The sequence below is a fragment of the Heloderma suspectum genome, chromosome 3 (assembly GCF_057233095.1).
Source record: "Heloderma suspectum isolate Gila_16-S chromosome 3, 16-S_ref, whole genome shotgun sequence".
Taxonomy (NCBI): domain Eukaryota; kingdom Metazoa; phylum Chordata; class Lepidosauria; order Squamata; family Helodermatidae; genus Heloderma; species Heloderma suspectum.
The window spans coordinates 201485027-201505886 of record NC_139460.1 but is presented as its reverse complement, the minus strand read 5'-3'; the positions used below and the strand labels follow the sequence as shown (position 1 = coordinate 201505886).

The window sequence follows — 20860 nt, the reverse complement described above, 5'->3', positions numbered from 1 at the left end:
TTATGTCACAATACTTATTCTACTTTTTTTTAAAAAAAAAAAGTCTCTCAGTAGCAGGCACCCAAAGCCAATAGTGGCAGACTCGTTTCCTTCCTATTTAAATGAACAATCAGTAGAACTGTTTATATAAACAGAACATTTTGTTTAAACTGCTAACATTAACATTCTCATGTTAAGCGTGTAGGTAGTTATGTTCTTTATTTTTTGTTTATAATGAAAATGTGTTTTTGTAAACATTTTAACTGTCTGATCTTGTGGATTGATTTAAGCTGCATTGACATAAGCAGTGACTATTGAACTGTATTACTCTTCCTGAAAGATGAACCAGAGATACAAAACTTGGCTAAGAGGGATATATATTAAGGAAATGCCCACTCCCTATAAATACCCCAGCCTTTTTAGATTTTCTGGTGAGGCCTTGTTTCATATGCTGCTGGTTTCAGAAGTCAGGCTGGTGACTAGTTGCTCTAAAAAGCCTTTGCAACAGTATAAAATGGTTTTTATTTCATTCATTTTATGATGCTTTGGGTTTATTTATTTATTTGTTTATTTATAGTCGTGACCGGTCTTGATTCCATCCTGCAGTGAACGTCAGGCTATAAATAGAGTAAATAAATATACTGCCCAATCTTAAATATGTTTACTACTTGAAAGTAAGTTCCACTGTGTTCAGTGGGACTTAGTGCCAGTTAGTGTTCCTAAGATTGCAGCCTTAGTTGTGGAAGATTAGCTGCCTATCAAGTTAATAATGTTTTGGAATTATTAATGGAGATGACACCAACTTTAATACCTTTGTTCCATGCATTTGCCTGAAACTTAAGTGGAGCTGAGTTTTTTAAACTAAACTTATAGAGAAAACTTAGTTATATTCTGCTTGGATTTTGTTCATGGATTTTTTTCTGTCATTAATCAATTGTGGCAAATAGACTGAAATAATATGCACATTCATTTTAAGAAAAGCCCTTGGCTAACACATTAGGTGTTTTGGTTGGCAGTCCTTGTGAATACTCTCCAATTAGCTTCTCTTTCAACTTTAACTATTTTCAACAAGCCTTTTTTATCCCATATTACTGACTTCAAAATGTTATGTTCAGATTACTCCCCTGCTTCCAACCTTTTTTGTAGAGCAGGGATGGGCAGAAGTTATATCTCCAGGTGTTTGGGGCTTCAACTCCCAGAAGCCCCTGCCAGCATGGCTGATGGTCGGGAATGGTGGGAGTTGAAGTCCAAAACATCTGGAGATCTACTTTCTGCCCATCTCTGTTGTAGAGATAGTACTCACAGTGTGACCAAATATGGTATAGTACTGAATGGATGGAGCAGGAGACCAGGCCTGCTCCTGCAAGTCCCATTGTATGCTCTGCATACAAGACTTGGTGAACATAGAGCAGGGGCGGGCAACCTGGTGCCCTCCAGATGTTTTGGACTACAGCTCCCATAAGCCCTAGCCAGCTTGGCCAGTGGTCAGGAATTATTGGAATTTTAGTCCCAAACGTCTAGACAGCACCCGGTTGCCTACCCCTGGCATAGAGGTTGGGCCATGGCATGATACTATGAACCTGCTCCCTCCCCTTCATTCAATATCCCCTGTTTGATCATGTGAACAAGATTTATGTATTTTTTCCACATGGTATACATGATCCCTGTAAAAAGTTAAGTAATGAAATATAGCAGAGGTCAAAGACAGTGGGCCTATAGTCGGTATTCAGCTGGAGAGATGTGGCAGATGTTTTGCCATATGGTAGATGTTTTGCCATATCTTGATTTTAAAATGACTAGGGCTGCCAAGAGCTAGAGAAAATCACCTCAGGTGCTGGATCTGGTCATGAGCCACCAGTTGGTCATATCATATTTAACCACTAGGTATCCTGAGAACTCCATATAGAATCTCATTTTAAAGGTGATAGTAACACATGGAACGACGCAGAATTGCTATATTGTGGAACTCCTGTTTGAATAGAAGTTATTCAAAATTCCTTCTTACCTTCTTTTGTATGACAGCCCACTCTGATTAAACGCTGTTTAATTGCAAACCTCTAAATGGCACTCCTATTTATTCAAACATTACAGAGAGATCCACCTTTGCAATCCAGTCCACAAGCAAAGAGCAGATATATGCTTACAGAGCTAGTAGCTTGAAATTAATCTTACAATCTAACAAAACCGCATGTTGTAGAAGAAAGCATGCACAGTCTCAGGATTTCCAAGGGTGACAAAATGAATCCACCAAGACGTTTCAAGTCTAACTTAATTGGATACATTTTTATGGTAACCCCAAATCCTGTCCATGGCTGACGATGCCTGATCCTATATTCTACTATGCAAAGGCGATAGAACAGAGGATTGTGGTCATGAATCCCAGGCCAGGTACAAACAGACCCCTTGTCTCCTTGCTTTGGCCTCAGGAGCCTGTGCTAAAGCAATACCAACAGACAAGATACACTAAAGGCTCTTTAGAGCAGAAAGACTGCAGGCCCATCATCAGCAATATAAAGGTCATCCCATGGGCTACCACAGTGGCTCCCATGCACCTGACTCTGGCCAGTCCCCTCTTGGCTTTTAGCACCAAGCAATGCACAGCTGTTCAGTTCCTTGCCTTTCATAGCAATGGGCACTGCAACCTGCATCACAGTACCTACACTGGAGTTGCTAAACTTTGAAAACAACTGACTGCAATCCTTCATGGCAGAGTGGGGGGAAACAGTGAACTGATGCCAACGTGGCTTGTTTAAGCCACGAGCTGCAGCACATGCTGGGCAGTTTTTGAATATTCAAGCAGCAGCTTGTGTCATCTGAACCTGGGGACCATGGGTTATGCAAGGGTAACAGTAGCATGGTGGTCTATTTGATTGGGCAAACCGGCCCACTCACTATATGGATTGGTGTGATTCACATAAACAGGAAAAGTGTAGGGAAACCCCTCATAACTCTGTGTGTGTGTGAGAGAGAGTGTCGCTGTTTCCTGTCACTTGATTTCACATTAAAATGCTAAACTAGCATCACAGCAAGCTCTTTTGTAGGCACACTTAGATGAAAGCAAGCAATTCACATAAAAATGGCTGTAAGCCTTCTACCTCATCTGACCACTAGCAGTGAACTTGTACTACATACAAAGAAAACGTGAATTGTGTACAAAAACACTGATTCGCAGGTCTCTCACTTGCTCGGTATGCGTGGCTAACTCAGGCATTTCTATGTAGTCCTGGAAAGCTTGCTTCAGATTTTGGCTCTTAAAACCATTGTAACTACCATGCTGCAAGCTATTTGTGCAGAATTCTTACTATTCTGCACCTTCATACTTGTAGTATTTTTACAGGCTGTTCTTCTCCCCTTGGAGTTGTCTTTGTTCAGAAGTAGGCTTTCAATGTGAATAAATCCAGTTGAGCCAGACAGGGGGCAGAATCCAATGCTGTCCTTGTACGCATGGCCAGTCCGCCACTTCTGGTCCACAAGCCTCCCCTACCATTTGCAGAATGGTGATTTAGGGCTTCCAGAGGCAAGCTGAAATTAGTGGAAAAGCTCATTTCTGGAAAGGGGCAGGTTGGCAGAGCTTGCATAAGGGAGCTCCGCTGACCTGCCCCCTTCCAGAAATGAGTGTTTCTGCTCATTTTGGGGCTTGCCTCTGGCAGCACTAAATTGTCATTCTGCAAGCGGTAGGGGCCAGCTGTGCAGGGACCAGAATCAGTGGACAACTCCACTAGTGGATGGGCAGCATTGGATTCTGCACCATTAGTTTCCCTGCATCATTAAAATCAGGTGTGTTTTTTTTACAGAATTTACAGTATTCTGTTATACAGTGGTAACAGAATACTTGTTTTCCCATGAACAAGCACCCTTGAGTAACAGGTTTCAGCAGTTAAATCAGATGAAAGCATCTTGACATGAGGGTATGCATTTAATCACTGAATATTTCTGACTAGAGGTAGTATAAGCAGAAGTTTGGGCTTCTTAAAAACAACTTTAATTCATATAAAAATGACATGCCACATAGTGCTGACCCAGAATTCCTGGATGAAACTGATTACTTTAGACCAACTTCAATCTGACTTCAGGTCTGGTTTTTAGTCACTCTAGTAGATCTTTGCCAGGACCTCAACAGAGGGAATGTGTCCCTATTGGTTCTACTGCACTTCTCAGTGGCTTTCAGTAACATTGACCATGGTACCCTGGGCTACCTTGCTGGGATGCAGATAGAGAGGACTCCTTCCTTGCAGGGAGGTCTCAGAAGGTGGTGCTTGGGGACTTGTGCCCTATGGGGTCTCACAGGGTTTGATCTTGTCACCTAAGCTCTTTAATGTCTACATGAAACCACTTGGGGGCGTCATCTAGAGATGGGGAGTGGATTTTCATCAGCATGCTGATGATATTCAACTCTGTATCTCTGACATTGCATTCTGGGAAGGCAGTGAAGGTTCTGAATTGGTGTTTAGAGTCAGTGATGGGCTGGATGAGGGTAAACAAACTGAAATTAAATCCAGACAAGACAGAGGTGCTATTTGTCAGGAGGTCTACCAGTCCAAGGATAGGGCGTTGACCTGTTTTGTATTCCCCTTAATAGATTAGCTTTGTAGCTTGGGAATACTCCTGACCCTGGCCTTGTTATTAGATGTTTAAGTGTTGGCTGAGGCCAGGAGTGCTGCTGCTTTTACCCAACTTTGGTTCTGAAAGGGGGATTAGATCATTCATGGAGGATAAGGCTATTAATGTCTTAGTCATCGCTATTCGTCATGATGGCTATACATTACCTCCAGTATTTGAGGAAGTTGTATGCCAATTGCGGAGGAACGCAATGAGGAGGATGCTGTTGCAGTCATGTTCTGCTTGTGGGTTTCCCATGGGCATCTGGCTGGCCATTATGGAAACAGAATGCTGGACTAGATAGGCCTTTGGTCTGATCCGGCAGGGCTGCTTTTTATGTTCTCAGGGAGACTGATAGTGCCCTCCATTGATCAGACAAAGTTGGCAAGGGTTTGTATGGTACCTTTCTACCTTATTTTTTTTATTTCGCATTAACATTATGGGGGAGAAACATATGCTGAGTCAGACCATTGATTCATTGAGCTCAACACAGTCTATATTGAGAGCAGCTCTCCAGGGTCTCAGGCAGGAGTGTTTTCCAGCTCTGCTACCCAATATTGTATCTAGGGATGCCAGGAACTTGAATCTCAGAACTTTGGCTTATAGTGCGGGGGGGAGGTCCCCATGGAGCTATAGTGCCATTCTTCAATACGTTTTATTATTTTTTTTCATTGTTACCTTGAACGTAGGCTGCAATAAAGAGGTTACTTTTGTGTGTAAGTGGATGATACTAACCAGAAGTTACCTGCAATGCAGTCCTACTCACAGTTAAGTCCCATTTACTTCAGTGGGGCTTACTCCCAGGTAAGCGGATATAAGATTGCAGCCTTGGTTGTATTAGATTCATTTTACAGTGCTTTGAGTGGTTTTTGTGCAACTTCAAGCTGAAAGTTAAGCTGGAGAAGTGTTCAAGTTGTAATAATCACTCCATGCTTTGCCTGTTAATTTTAGGCAGTGGGGTTATTCGCATGTAAAGACAACCCACCAGTTAAATAATCGCACATAATCGTTGGGCTGTTTATCCTCTAAATATCCCAGCAGTTTGGGTTTGCATGTCACACTGCACAACCTGCAAAGAGGCTGATCAGGGGTTGTGTGCTAAAGCGATGGGCTGCCGTTACATGCGTACCAGGTCAATGTGTGCTGCACAATGTTTGTGAAAGGAAAAGTGTACAAAATATTACAAAACACCTTGTCTTATCACTTAAGAATATGGCACCTTGCCATCATTTCCCTTGAATGTCAAATGTGCAGGTACAGACTGAAGTTGGCTTGGGCATTCCAGTTTGTACCTGTATATTTGACATTCAGGGTAGCCTGTATCTTCACTATTGCTTATAGGGCACTGAAGCATTGAGCATAGTTGTACTTTAGAACAAAGTTCTGTCACCTGATGCATTGGGGCTCCTAATACTCTTGTGTTCCCTATTCACATAATAAGTAAAGGGAAGGCTTCTTTGGAGGAGAAGGGACTTCAGGCAGAAAGCAAACCCCATATAATCTGAACAAGGGAAGACATACCATGGTTATGATTTTTAGTGATCTTCAATCCCCTCCCTATCTCCCTGGACAAGGGAGAGGGAACTTTCTTCCTGTCCCAGATGTGTGATTTTACTGGGCTGGGTGGGAGTACAAATAGGAGATTGGTGGCTGGTTCATTTTGGTGGCTGGATCAAGTGCACCCTTTCCATTCCACTAGCTCTTTTTCTGGGATACAAATTTAAATCAGAGCTTGAGTAGATTTCAGCTTGAATTCCCAAGTATTGAGCTTGTCCTCAAAATGTGATTAAAAACGTGTGGCCTGTGCACATACTAAATTTTCATTACAACTCATTGTGCACAATTGCAGGTGCTATATAAATAATAAACATTTATTGTTTGCCCCCAACAGCTGCATCATAGGCAGTTAAGGATGCCTAATCCCATTGAACCTAAACACAGAATAGTGCTTTTAGGTGCTCTGCTAAGAAGTAATTACTGCATTGATCTCTAGGAGCTGCAAGTTTGTCCTTAAGCCATGGCTAGAGGTAAGTTGCTAGACCTAGGTGACAATACCCCAAGTGTAACTGAATTCTTCCTCTATATAACATTGGGACAGATGGCAATTGCCCACGGGTGAAAGCTGCAGAAGCAATGTATGCATTAACACTTGGGTTGTATAAAATATCAGCAATATGGCACAAATGATGTTTGTGGGCCGATGACTAGAATGATGAAGAACTACTGTAGTAGATGCTCAATTGCTGTGCATAAAAATACTTCATCTTATTACGTTGCTTGTGCAAGCGTTTTTTCTTTCTTTCATGTGTTCTAATCATGTGGTAAGAGCCATTACAACAATCAGTTGCAGTCCATAGCAAAGCTCAAAACCTGCTGATGCGGTTAGTCGCATTTTAATAGATCATTGACCCATCTGTAAGACTCTGACCGCTTTGGAGATAAAAAGCTAATTTTCTATTGGCCGCTTGTAGTAGAACATATTGAGAAATGGTGTAATAATTAACAGAGGTAATGGAAATGTGCCTTTTGAGTTCCAGCCAGAATTTCTCAGTTGCAGGTTTTATCTTTAGTAATGTTAACTCTTTTTTTTTTTAATGTACCATAGGATCAAAATATAATTTAAAAACTGATTGCCATAAGTCACCAGAGAAAGGCAGACCAGTGGGTATTTATTAAAGGCCTATAGCCTTAACTATAACATTCTGTTCCTTAATTTTCAACTTGTTATCCCAGATGCTTATATGTATGTCTACAGTTTTAAAAACAAATGCAAGGGAATAATAATGAAACCAGTTTAAGGTGCTACAAGCATCTGAGCAAATAATGCTAGGATCACTGCCTAAATAATCCTTTTCTAAAAAGCGTTTTGCAGATATAATCACTCACATCCTTTTTGTCTATTTCACCTGAGGGTGTAAGCAATGTGCTTGAGCAGGTCTGTTTCCTGTTTTAAACTAAATGTCGTTTATCTTTGTGTCTGAACCAGGATAAACTGCAGTATTGTCAGGATGGAACCCAGGCTGCCTGATTTGGTTTCAGGTTCTGAGTCAGATTCAGAGGCGGAGCTAGAAAAAGCCCAGTCGAGACTTAGAGCGCGGGAGGAAATTCCCCAAGACCATCCAGGAGTCAAGGATGAATCTTCCCAGGAACTTATCAAACAGGAGGCCCAGGTTCAGAGACCATTTCTCCCCTGCCCCCCTGGTGGGAACTCAGCCTTTGTCGGGGGGGGGGGGGAGCACCAGAATTGACAGATCCCAGAGTCCTCTGCAGGGTTAAGCGGACAGAGTTGAGGAGAGGTGGGTGGCAGTCCACCCATTTGGCTGCATGTCAGAAATTGGCCCCTGAAGGAGGGGCCCAGTAAAACCCTGGCAGGCACAACGGGAAACCGTCCATTTAGTAGACAGGCAACTGCCTTGCTTTGTTTAGCTAATTAGGCTTAGAGGATAGCTCTTAGCTGACACAGACACCGCAGGTGTGAAGAAGTGTTTTAACTCAATAAAGACTTTGTAGATTACACAGTGAGTCTCTGTTGCCTCATTATTCAGTGGAAGGGCTTGGAGCCTTGACAAGCATTAACTAAGGTTTGTTCAAACAAGCCAACTTCAAACTGTGGCTTACAATCCTGACTTGTTCTGATAAACCATAGTTAAAACTAACCACAGTTCCTGGTTTGGACAGAATGACAAACCTGAACATGGAAGTAAATGCTTCCAATCTCCTCCTTGTGGCTGGGCCAGGAGTATGGATGCCCAAAGTTTGCCCAGGTTCATTCCCCTAGTGTTGCATTCAAAGGCAGCTGAGAGGCCTGTCATTGATATTCTGAAGGAGCTAGAACCTGGACATCTGATAATAACCCAACTGTTGCCCCTCCTAATCTAGGCAATTACCGTGCAGTCTTGAACTTACCTTTTGGGGGCAAGCTGATTATCTGTATCCAGTTATAGATGCTTAGTTTTCCTGTGGTTAGTGGGATTAAAAATATAGAATTATGTTTTTAAGCATAGACATGTAGTCTCATACGGTGAATACTTAATTCCAAAGCAACATATTTTAATCTGCTCATTATATTTCTTAATCTATGTATGATCTTGCTATAGATTTTTTAAAGTAGTTGTAAGTAGTATCAAATAGGCTTATGCTTTTGAATATTTGGAGATGATAATATTTTTGGAAATGTGAGTGGTGCTTTGTTTTTAGTTACCTTTTTACCAACAAGACACCCAGGAATTGAAGGAGTTACAGTCTTCTCAAAGCTTTTTTTCTGTAAGAAATCTCATTGAAAGTCATCACTTCTTTTGCATTTTTCCCCCTTCTACCCAGCAGGAATGGCATGAACTCCAGCCTAGTAGCTCACATAAGAAAGCCCCACGATCTTGGCATGGTATGCTAAGATTGGAGACTGAATGAACATCTGTCAGCAGTGATTTGGAATGCTGCCATTACAGGAGGTTGTTTCCATCTGTGTAGGAGTGCTGAGTGAAAATAGCATTCTCCTCCCTCCTTCCTGCTCCTCTATTGAAAGTATAAGGGATATTTAATGAAATCTGAGATTCTCATGATTTTGTCAGGTCAGGCATAGAGTGCTTTCCTTAGGTGATTTTCTGTTTCTGAAATGATCTGTGCGTGAACCTACTTTAGTATTTAATGGGAAGCATCAACTGCTGTTCACAGAAAGTAGCCTAGTGCGTATTTATGAATAGTGGAGCACCACTTGTATTTTGTTAGTATGCTTTAACTTGTGTGTTGGCATAATCATAACCCTACTGTTTGGGGATGCATTTCTCAAAAAATGCAGCTACTGCAGAGGGATGTAACTACTTTAGAGGTCATGCCTCAAACCTTATTCATCTTGCAACTTTAATAACTATTCAGTGTTGGATTCCTCTGTTGCTCTGCTGCTATAAAATGAGTTCTCTTGAATTATTTTATAGCATTACAGTGTTTTGATGAAATATATAACAATTGGCAGGCAAAAGCTGAACAGGTGTTTATCTAGACATTTGAGCTCTCGTCCCTTTACTTATTACATCTGGGGTTGACAACGCCATAGCACCCACCCACCCCTGGAAAAACCCCTAGACCAAGCTCCCCTTCCATTCATTATTTTTTTAAAAAACTAAACATTTTTTTTTTACATTTTAAAAATATTTTTTATGTTGAGTAGCTGGAAAGCAGAGCTCTGGCCTTCAGCCACCTCACCCTACTGTCTTCCCTTCCTTTCCCTTCTCTTTCCCAACATGACTCTGGACCCCACATAGGTCCAGATACATCCTTGGGAGAGGAAAGGAAGCAGGTGGAGACAGAGCTCTGCTTTCTAGCACGCCCAGCCGGTGAACTAATATTTTTCAAAGGAAAGAAAAGGGTGCCTGCTTCTGCTTGTTAAGTTTCGGGGGCTGGTGGGGAAGCAACTACTGAAGGTATTTTGCCTAAGGTTGTGTGTATGTTTCTGTGGGGAGTGGGAGTAGCTTTGCCTGAGTGTGCATGTTTTTGTTTTTGGTGGTGGGCGTGGTCTTGCCTGTGTGTGTGTGTTTGCAGGGGGGTGTCCTTCAGCATCACCATTTTTCCTACTGTGAAATTGGCATTTTGTTGTACTTTGGGAGAGCAAGTATGTGGTTTGGCATTTGGGGCTCACACCCAAACTCTGCCTTGTACTCGGTTTCTTGAGGAAGTTACTTGTCCTTTATGACTAGGCAGGCCCACAGCAGCCGTTTTGTCATGGCACCCATGATAATTTCTCAGATTTACAAATGTGTCCATAGGCCCCACAAAGGTTGTAGATCCCTAGCTTACATTGTGAAAATTAATCACATGCCCTCTGGCTTCTGTCGTTTAGATAGTTGCTTCTCCCACAACACATCTCTCATATTAGCGTGCATCTCCTTTTACTAAGCTTTGTCAAGGGCCTTTGGAGATATTCTCCAAAGATTTCTGAATACCTCTTCATCCTTATACATATTATTATTGTGTCCTCACACCACAAAGCCTTGGAGGTATGTTGTTGGAAGCTATCTGGACTTCTCTCTAACGTGATGAAGTGTATCCATGTGTCAACCAGTATGTTCTCTTCTAATCTGAACTTTACCTGTGTCAAGTTCACTCATCTGTAGCTTCCAATATTTCATCTAAAGCCTTTGAAAAAGATCTGGATGCTTCATTAGCTACCTTCAGTTTTGCTACCATACAAGCCAGTGTTAACAAAAGCTGCATAGCTGAATCAGTAGTTTAACCATTTCTTAACTGAGTTTCTTCAGAACTCTTGTGTCCAGATAAATTACTGCCAGTTTGCTACTAGTAAGCCAGTTATACCACACTTCAATATGTTAAATCTGGGGTTCTCACACTTGACCGCAGGGAGGCCTAGTTCTCACAAAACAGCAGAAGAAGTGGTAAAGCTGTGCCTAGACAGTACCACTTCTGGATTTCAAATGGATTGAATGTTTTTTCATACAGAAACATTCCATGTACATAATAGAAAACTAGAAGTCAGGGAGTAGGGTTCCAGCCTAGCCTTTTCTCTAATATTCTAGTTTTCTGTGTATAGTAGTATTTTTCTTATAGGAGAGCATTCTGTCATGTGAACCCCTACCTGCAGTCTGAAGTGGTATAATCCAGATGCTAGGTTACCACCTTATCTGCTGCTCTTTTGTGAACCCCGGGCCTCCTAAAGTATGCATACATTTTTAAAAAATCTATTGAAGAATACTCATACCTGGCTTAACTTGGACCCCTTTAACCAAAGGCGAGGATTATACATCCAAAACACAAAGCCATTCACATTGTACTAATGATGGTGGAGGGGAGGGGGGATATTAGCATTCTACCTCCACATCCATTCAGAAACCACATTAAAATGGAGCAGGGTGGGGTGAAGGTCAGTTGCTCATGCCCCTAAACATGTTTTTTTTCCTCCTTGGGACTAGGTGTGAGTTGTTTTTCTCCTTTCTAGATGAAGCAGTAGGTATCTGTTCTCAGGGGAAGAGTGCGGGCATTTGGCGCACACTGTGCAACACTGTCTAATATGAACTGAGCCAGTACAACAAAGTATGCAGAAACCTTGAATGGGTCAGGAACTGCCGATATGACCCTTATTGAAGACTGACAATATTTTCTTGGTTTTGAGGACATCAAGTTAAAAAGATAACAAGTGGCATATCACATGAAGATTTGTTGAGGATGTGAGACTTGAGATTCAATGTGAATTTACAGATCATAATTTGGAGTAACCAGAAAAAAACAACTTGGGCAGATCAGCTGATTATTGAGAGAGCATCTAATCAAAGCAGACTTGGAGAAATTGAAATAAATTAAAAGGCCTGGCAAATTCAAGTTTTATTTCCAAGTTTCTTACTGGCCCTGTTTATGAATTAAAAGTGAATAATGTTTTCCATGGTGGACATCTCTAGTATTACATTTAGGTATAGGTAAATTTTCCCTAGACACATCCTTTTCTTTCTAATGAATACAGCAAATAGAGGAGGCAGCCCTAGTTATCCATACTTGGAATCTCTGGAAATTCTATTTTTAACTTAAATATGAAAAGACTTGTAACGTTGGAGGCAGGAACAGCTTTGCAAGGGACAAATGGGCACTAGATTTGAGAGAGTATTTCAGTTCCATTCCTGTTTTGGTTCAAGAATGGGAAATTTAACATTATAGTGCTTTTAATGTTGAGGGAGGGGACTAACTATTATTGCTACATTTAATTGCTGTGGAACTATGAAAGCAGAATTATGCCTTCACTAAGAGTACATACATAAATACTACATATAAGATTGTCAGTGCAATCCTATACAGGTCTACTCAGAAGTCATGTCCATGCAGTTCAGTGGGGCTTACGCCCAGGTAAGTAAATAATAAATGTGTCCCTCGTTGGTATTAAATGTAGTACGCACATGAACAAATAGCGATAGGGGAAATTCTTACATTCTGTGTGCTGAACATAAGCAAATTATTTACCTTTGTCAGCCTCTGCCACTCCTGAACTCTAGAACTCAGAGGTAGCAAATTCCATCCTGTTGATAGTAGGTCAGTCCTAAAATTTCATCATGTCTTTTGTCAAATACTGCATAACCTTTAATCTCTACTTTGGCACTGCTGTTTCAAATAGTATTTCACCTTTCCTAGAGTTTGTGATTCAATATGCCCTTGACTGATCTTTCTCTTTTGACAGATGCACTCACAGATTTTATTTAAATACCTTCACCTTGGAATAATTGGGCAACTTTTCCTTTACCTGATCCCGATCATCCCATCTATTAATTTCATTGCTGGCTTATTATCTCTTTATAGAGCTTTAGCTCAGTGGTAGAGCACGTGCTTTGCATGTAAAAGATCTCCGGTTCAATCTGTGACATCTCCAGGAAGGGCTGGGAAAGAATCCTGCCTGAAACCCTGGAGAGCTGCTGCCAGTCAGCTTTATACTGGGCTAAATGGACCGATGGTCTGACTCGCTATGTGGAAGCTATAAATTACTTATGAATACTGGTTTGGTATTTTTTGTTTCAATTGGACATGATCAACCAGTTATATGCTTTATGTTATAGAACTGATACTGTCTTAAACCGGAATGTAGACAGTTACTCACCCACACCATCCATGAAGCCCAGTACTGTGCCACAAGAAGTAATCAAAGGTTCCTGAGGGGTAACCGTGTTAGACTGTTGTAGCCAAGACATAACCTTGTGGCATCTTCCAGACTAAAACATGTCTTATGACATAGTTTTCGTGGACCGCAGTCCATGTCGTCAGATGCATGAAGTGTTACCCTGAATTGCAGGTGTATATATATACACAGGGGGGTGGGAATTGTAAACTGTCATCATGGAGAAATGAACTGCAGAAAGAATATACCGTGACAATTATGTATATCACATTGGAAGATGAGCAGGTGAACAAACTGCTGATGTTGTGGATGATATTATTAGGTCCTGTAATAGTGTTGCCAGAGTAAATACAGGGACAGAGTTGGCATCTGAGTCTGCTGCAGGGTCTGGTCCCTAATCTTTGTTATGTGTCCTGTTGTTGCTCAGGAGTAGTAGTTTTAGGTTGGGGGTGCTGGCCATAGGCAATTGGAAGACTATCACCCAAGGCCTGTGAGAGGGAAGTATCATTGTTTAGGATGGGCTATAGGCGATTGATGATACTTTCGAATGGTTTTAGCTGAGAGCTATAGGTGACAATATGTGGTGTTCTGTTTTTCTTCTAGGTCTGTTCTATAGTACATTATTTCATTCTGGCCTTATTGATCTGATTTTTACCTTCATTGGGTGAATATTGTAGTTTGAGAGATGCCTTATACATATCCTTAAGTTGTGAGTCTCTGTCCGATGTGTCTGAACAGATACGGTTGTATCATATAGCTTGGCTGTAGGCAAAATGTATTGGTGTGTTCTGGATGGAAGCTGAAGACATGTATGTATGTGTAAGGATAAAGTAGGTTTCTGATAAAAGATGTTGCTTATATTCCATTATGTAGTTGCACAGTAGTATCCAGAAAGTTAATCTGTTTCATGGACTGGTCTAGGCTCAGGTTGATGGCAGGGTAAAAGTTATTGAAGTCCTGGTGGAGCTTCTCAAGTGCCTCCTGTTCATGAGTCCAGATAATAAAGATGTCATCAGTGTATTTTGTGTAGAGGAGAGGGTTGATCCTCCCCATTGCATCTTTGCGTAAGTCACTGCTCTCACATTCTAATCAGCCACTCTAGGGGCAGGTAATTCTGCTGTGTCTTTCGAATGAATCATTGAGTCGCACCGGAGGCACAGGCACAGAATTACGGGCCTTCAGAGGAGGTTGGCCATTGCATCTCTCCGTAAGTCACTGCTCTGTTCTTTCCTTTTAATCTGGAGGCATGCACATTTCTCTGATTCAAGATGATTATTTATTGAGGGTGCAAATGTACTGAGAACTCATGCAGAATTTCAAGGAATGGCTTCTGAGGACAGGTGAGTCTTATACACCCTCAGATGTTAACCTCTTCGGATGCGAGAGTGGTGTGCAAACAATTCTAATTCAGAAATAATAATTATTTTCCAAATAAAAAATGATCCTTTGGGATCCTTTTATTTCTTATTGGAAATAAAATTCAATTTATTTATTTATTTCCTGCCTTTCCACCAAAAAGGGTGATCAAGATGGCTAACAATACAATACAGATTAAAAAAATCTTAAATAAAACATAACATAAAAAATAAATTAACAGTGCAACGATAAAGGAAGTAAACCACACCCAACCAATTAAAATCCCCTTCAGCAACAGACTAACTTACATGTCAAAGGCCTGCCTACGTAAAAACGTCTTTGCTTGCCGGCAGAAGTACAACACAAAGGAGGCCAACCTAGCCTCCATCCACAGGGATTTCTAGAGCCTGGGAGCATCCACAGAGAAGGCCCTCTCTCACATCCCCCCCCCCCAAATGTGCCTTCAGTGGTGTCCTTTGATAGCCTAGTCCCAAGTGTTACAGGGCTTTCTAAGTAATTGAAAACATTATTTTAACTGTTCTCTTGTTTATGTCCATAATATATGGTATTTCTTTCTATAATCCTTGTTTTTTCCTATACTTTTAACACTTTGGATGTTACATAAAAGCAGTTGGAAAGAAAGAAAAAATGTGTTTCAGCTGTCAGACGTTTGGATCCTTCTCTGGGAGCCCCTGCCAAAGGAAGTGAGGTGGGTAGCTACTAGGTAGAGGGCCTTTTCTGCTGTGGCACCTCGGCTATGGAATGAGCTCCCTAGAGAGGTTTGCCTGGCACCCACGTTGTACTCCTTTTGGCACCAGGTGAAGACCTTTTTATTTTCCCAGCATTTTAATGTTCTAGTCGTTTAGCTCTACTGTTTTAAATCTGTATTTTAAATCTCTGCATTGCTGCTAGATTTTATTCTGGTAAATTTTATATTGTTTTACACTGTACCTTGAGGTTTAATTTTTGTGAACTGCCCAGAGAGCTTCGACTATGGGACAGTATAGAAATGTAATAAATAAATACTGCTTTGAGGGGGTACATGAGGGCACGTTTCAGTGAAAGTTAAGTACATTTCATCCTATTGGGAAAGCTAAGCTTTGTTTGGTTCATTTTATGTCCCATTATAGAACTCAGGGTGGTGTACATATGTGTCAGGGTGGACACTGAGCCCATAGAATCCCAGAGTAGTTCTGATTTTGAGGAAGAGCAGTCGCTCCTGGGAGAGGAGCGCGCTCCTCTTTCCCAGGGCCCACAGCTGACGGAGATTCCTCCCACCAGCATTCCTAGATTAGAAAGCAGTCCAGGGAGTGACCGAGCAGAGATAGCAGACTTGGTGGATGCGCGACGCAGACATAGAGAGCGGCGCCAGATGGAGGGCGCGGAAAGGAGCCGCAGTGCCCGGTTGGCGCGCAAACAGCGGCTGCGCCCCGAGGATCCAGGGGAAAAGGGGAGGGACTCTTCCCTAGTCCTTAAGTTCAGGGGTCTGCCAGTAATTCCCTTTCAAATGGGGACCAACTGTTTCAACTTAGGGCATAGGTACTCTGCTGCTCAGATCTAGTTGCTACCTGTAGAGTTGTTAAGTTGTAAAAGAAGAATAAAGCTTTGAAAGGAATCCCTTTGTCTGTGTCTGGACTTGGTTACTGGATTGGACTGAGAGAGGCCTCCAAGGAGCCCTTGACAGCAGGGTTCTTAAGTAGACTGTCAGCAAGGTACTGGATGTGCTTAACTCTCTCTCTGTCCCAGATGGAGAGATCAATAGATCAAATTCTTAAATGGCTGGATCATGCCCTAATTTGGTGGCCCTCATAACGGGATTAATTCTAAAACGTATGCCCCATACAATTACTCTTCAGGCTCTTTTTCTAAGGGTATGGTGACATCTAATGGGCAGCTAAGAATCTGCATTCAATGTTTTCTGATAAAAATGGGGAAAAGTGTGTTTCCTGCTATAGCCTACTTTGAGTTCCTGTTTTGGAAATGAAATTGGATATAAATAATTAAGTATGTTTAAGGCATTTTGTCTGTGTGTGTGTGTTTGTAACAACTTTTGCAGAGAATCAAGCATCTGAAATTCCTACCGGAGATCTTGAGCTCCTGATTTGAAGTTGATGATTTCACAGTTCCACCCATGGATGTTATGCCAAAAAACACCTGATGTGAGCAGCTAGTACTTGGCACTTTGGGGTATTAAGCATCAAGATTTGGATAATGGGGAAAATAAATGATTTTCAACACAGAAATACCATTTGGAAAATTCATCTGTGACTTTGTTCTCATTTCCTTGATATTATTTAATGAATTGAAAATTAACCCTTAGCTGTCGAGTAAATGAAATTTCAACTATTCATTCACAAGAAGTATGAATTACAATTGGCAGTGAGTTTTGTTACAAACAATAAAACATATTAGAATTTTTATTATACATTTTAATACTGCATTTTCCCTGAAGATCGCTGGGATTGAATTTGTTTCTTTCACTACTTTATGAAAGAGCTTTTATAAGCTTTGAATTACTTATTTGAAAAGTTATGCATTATTAAAAATGACAGTTTAGGCATGTGTAAAATGAACTATTGTATTATATGAATCTATATTTTCTCCATGATAAAACACCTACAAGAAAAGCATGTCTAAAGCACCTCAAATCCATATTTTCTTTGGTGCACCCATCCTTCCAGCTTCATTAAAGAAATCTAAAGACAATACATTTTCAGCTACTGCTGAAACATGGAGAAAACTCTCCCTGTCATTTTCGAAAGGCACTTCTAACCTTTGTACTAGAAAATGCAGGTGCCCTAACCATGCAGAGCACCAGACACCTAACAATGTAGTATTGGCTGCCAAGTCCAAAGAACACTTCATAGCAAACTTTGGAGGAAAATGTGGATTGACTGATGCGTTTTTGACAGATTGTACAGCTGATGCTGGAAGTGTAAAATCCTTCAACAATAATGCTACAGAGACAGGTGAGTCTACTGACAACTGTTTTTATGTCTATGGAGATAGAAGCACTGAGAACTACATGAATCATCCTGTACATCAGCAGCTTCCCAATGATGTAAAAATAGGTGAACAACAAAGCAAACAATCTGAAGATGCTGAAGGAGGTGCCAGTTTCATGATCCATAATCAACTTGCTGTTTCTCCCTTGGTTTCTAGTACCAAAAAGATTAGCAGTGGTATGATGTCTATGGGACAGGTTGATAAGCGATCAGACACTCAGTGCGATCATCACCAGCTCCTGAGTCAATATCTGGAGATATGTTGTCCAGTAATAATGAAAGAATCGAAGACTGAAAAACCACTAGATGTGTGTTCAGGGCTTGTAGTATCAACAGATACTGAATTCCTTAGTATTCTGACATCAAGCCAAGTTGCTCTGCTTTCAGGAAGGTATGCTGTAGGACAAAATGAAGTACAAGGCAAACCTACAGAGTTGAAGAGAATGGAATTGAATGAACCTTGTAGGGAAAATGAAGCAGGTGCGGATCCAGTTATTCAATTACATGAAAATGGTGGCATGTATGCGGAGATAAATTGTAGACAAAACTATGACAGCTCTCTTGAACTTTTTGATTTTGATAGTACTGTAAAAGATAATTCATCTTTGAGAGGAACTAGCTTTCAGGAAAATACTAATATACCTACAGGTATTTTTCATGCACCTGATGCTAAACTTAATAATGAGCTGTATTTCACTGAACTGTGGAAGAAAGGAATAGTGTGTTCTCAAGGAGACCACTCTGCTGAAAGATTCCAGACATCTGAAAATATCTTACCTGTAGCTAACATTGTAGTTGGGGACCAGCAGCAATCAAAGAAAGTCAAGTTGATTTGTTCTCCAGTTTGTCCAGTTCCACAAATTGAGGAACTGAAAATTTCAAGATTTAAGAAAGTTCAGAAGCATCCATCATTGCTTAAAGACTGTCTCTGCAAAAGCCAGAAGTATACTATCTTAGTTGCAGTACTGCATCCGTGTCATATCAAAGAAATACAAATCAAGCCAGGAACTAAATTGTCCTCAAAAGTCCCTTTAGCCACAGTTGCAGTTTTTGATCAATCGGAAACACAACGGAAGATTGTGTTATGGAGAGCAGCAGCATTTTGGTCACTTACAGTCTTCCCTGGAGATATCATACTGTTTACAGGTGAGGAGTTAAATATTCCTTTCAAACTATATTAGTAAAACAGTTAAATTTTCCCTGCAAGACCTGCAGTTTATATGCGTAGTTTACACAGTTATCATGATGCTTAAATAAAACCAGGTCATGATCTTTGGGAAAACTGTGAATATAAGTGTGAATATGAGCCAGAGGTATCACTGTGGACATAACTGTTTAGAGGACATAATGTGTGCCTATCAACCAGTTCATGTATGACATCCTCCATGGGACTACTCTGCATGAAGAATTTAGGGCATATGAACTGGCTCATAGTATATACCTTTTTGTTGACCCTCAGGTACAATGTTAGGTGCCATCTAGTACAATGGAATTTCTGAAGCACCCTCTTTTGTAAGCACAGGTATAAAAATATACTGAAGACTGTATCCAGATAGGGGAAAAGTCAATTCTTCTATCCCATTCTGCAGTTTAAGGTTTCATAGCCATGTACAACATTGAGAAACCATCTATCAGACTATATCTACAAAGTTCTTTAGTATCAGGATATAGTTTCTATTTTTTCTTTGTAGAACCTATAGCAGGGTGCAGAACCTCTTTCAACCCGAGGGTTGGATTCAGTTTTGGAGAAGCTCTCAGCGGCCACATTGCAGTGGTGGGCAGGTCCAAAGGAAAGTGGGCAGGTCCAAAATACCACAAATGCCAGCTTGTTTTAGCTTAAAGCTCTTACTGCTAGTACCTAAGCCTTGCAAGAGACATTTCAACCTTTTAGAATGGGAAAAAAACTTCACAAAAGTTGGGAAATCATCAAACATTTGGTGGTCAGGGAGAAAGGGATGGGGCCATCAGAAAGGAGTGTGGCCTTCTGGGAATACTGGAGGACCAGATTCAGATCCATAGAGGGCCAGATTCGGCTTCCAGGCTTGAGGTTCTGCACCCCTGAGCATAGCATACTGCATACTCTGTTTCCCTACACACACCCCACCTTGGTTTGTTTTTAATGCTACCTTAATTCAGGACAGTGATTTGAAGCACAACCAATTCAGGGTTTCTTAATATCCAGCTACTCAGTTCAGACAATCCTCTGAACCGCAGATCAGAGGACTGGAAACAACCTGTGAGGTCTCACACCCCATCCTCCCTTTGTGTGTGGATTCACCTTAAGTTTCCAGCTTAATGCTAACAATAGTTTGCCATGACTTCCAAATTGGCAAACAGTGATTAGTGTTTGTCCTCCAAACCAGAATTAGAAACCATGGTTTGAAGTGGGATTACACTTCTTGTTTTAAGTGCAAATGCTAATCAGTGCTTGCCAATACGAGTGTGATGGCAAGCTGTTATTAACATTAACTGCATACTGAAAGTGAAGCTGCCCATAATGGAGGAGGAGGGAGCAATCCATTCTGTGGATTGTCCACATTGAGCCTATCTCTGCTTTTTTTCACCAAAATTGTATTTGCTGTTGACCTAGTAGAGGCCTATAGCTGTGAAGGATTCTCCACAAATGTATTTTGAAGCCATAAACTGGTTTCCCAGCCCTGAAGACTTTCCATGTTACAACATCTTTGCCTAATTGAAGCACTAAACCTTCAATTAGGCAAAGCTTTTGTTGTGAACCGCCCAGACAGCTTCAGCTATTGTGTGGTATAGAAATGAAATTATTATTAATAATAATGGTAATAATTTTTTTAAAAATGGATGAGTAACACACAGCCCACAGGATGCACAGCCCAGAGGCCCCCATTGCTCCCCACTGGATCTTTTTTTTTTTTTAACTGTAAAGAAAAGGAAGTGAGAAGGATCTTGGAATTGTTGTAGATCACAAGCTGAATATGAGTCAACAGTGTGATGTGGCTGCAAAAAAGGCAAATGCTATTTGGGGCTGCATTAAAAGAAGCATAGCTTCCAAATCTCGGGAAGTACTAGTTCCCCTCTACTCAGCACTGGTTAGGCCTCATCTGGAGTACTGTGTCCAGTTCTGGGCACCACACTTTAAGAAGGATGCAGACAAGCTGGAGAGGGTTCAGAGGAGGGCAACAAGGATGATCAGGGGACAGGAAACAAAGCCCTATGAAGAGAGACTGAAAGAACTGGGCATGTTTAGCCTTGAGAAGAGAAGACTGAGGGGAGATATGATAGCGCTCTTCAAATACTTGAAAGGTTGTCACAGAGAGGAAGGCCAGGATCTCTTCTCGATTAT

At 41.1% G+C, this 20860-nt stretch overlaps 1 protein-coding gene across 10 annotated transcripts in view; it reads left to right on the top strand.

Annotated features, from left to right (window-relative positions):
- SHLD2 (shieldin complex subunit 2) overlaps positions 1–20860 on the top strand; it is a 54979-nt gene that overhangs the window by 12701 nt on the left and 21418 nt on the right. For 5 of the 10 annotated variants that reach the window (XM_084845317.1, XM_084845316.1, XM_084845312.1 and 2 more), the window contains one exon: positions 16593–18687. In XM_084845317.1, the coding sequence (XP_084701443.1) occupies positions 17166–18687 (1522 nt within the window). In that variant the 5' untranslated portion in view covers positions 16593–17165. Of the gene's footprint in view, positions 1–15164; positions 15246–15785; positions 18688–20860 lie in introns of those variants that run through there. The other 5 variants (XM_084845314.1, XM_084845313.1, XM_084845318.1 and 2 more) reach the window with 4 other exon arrangements.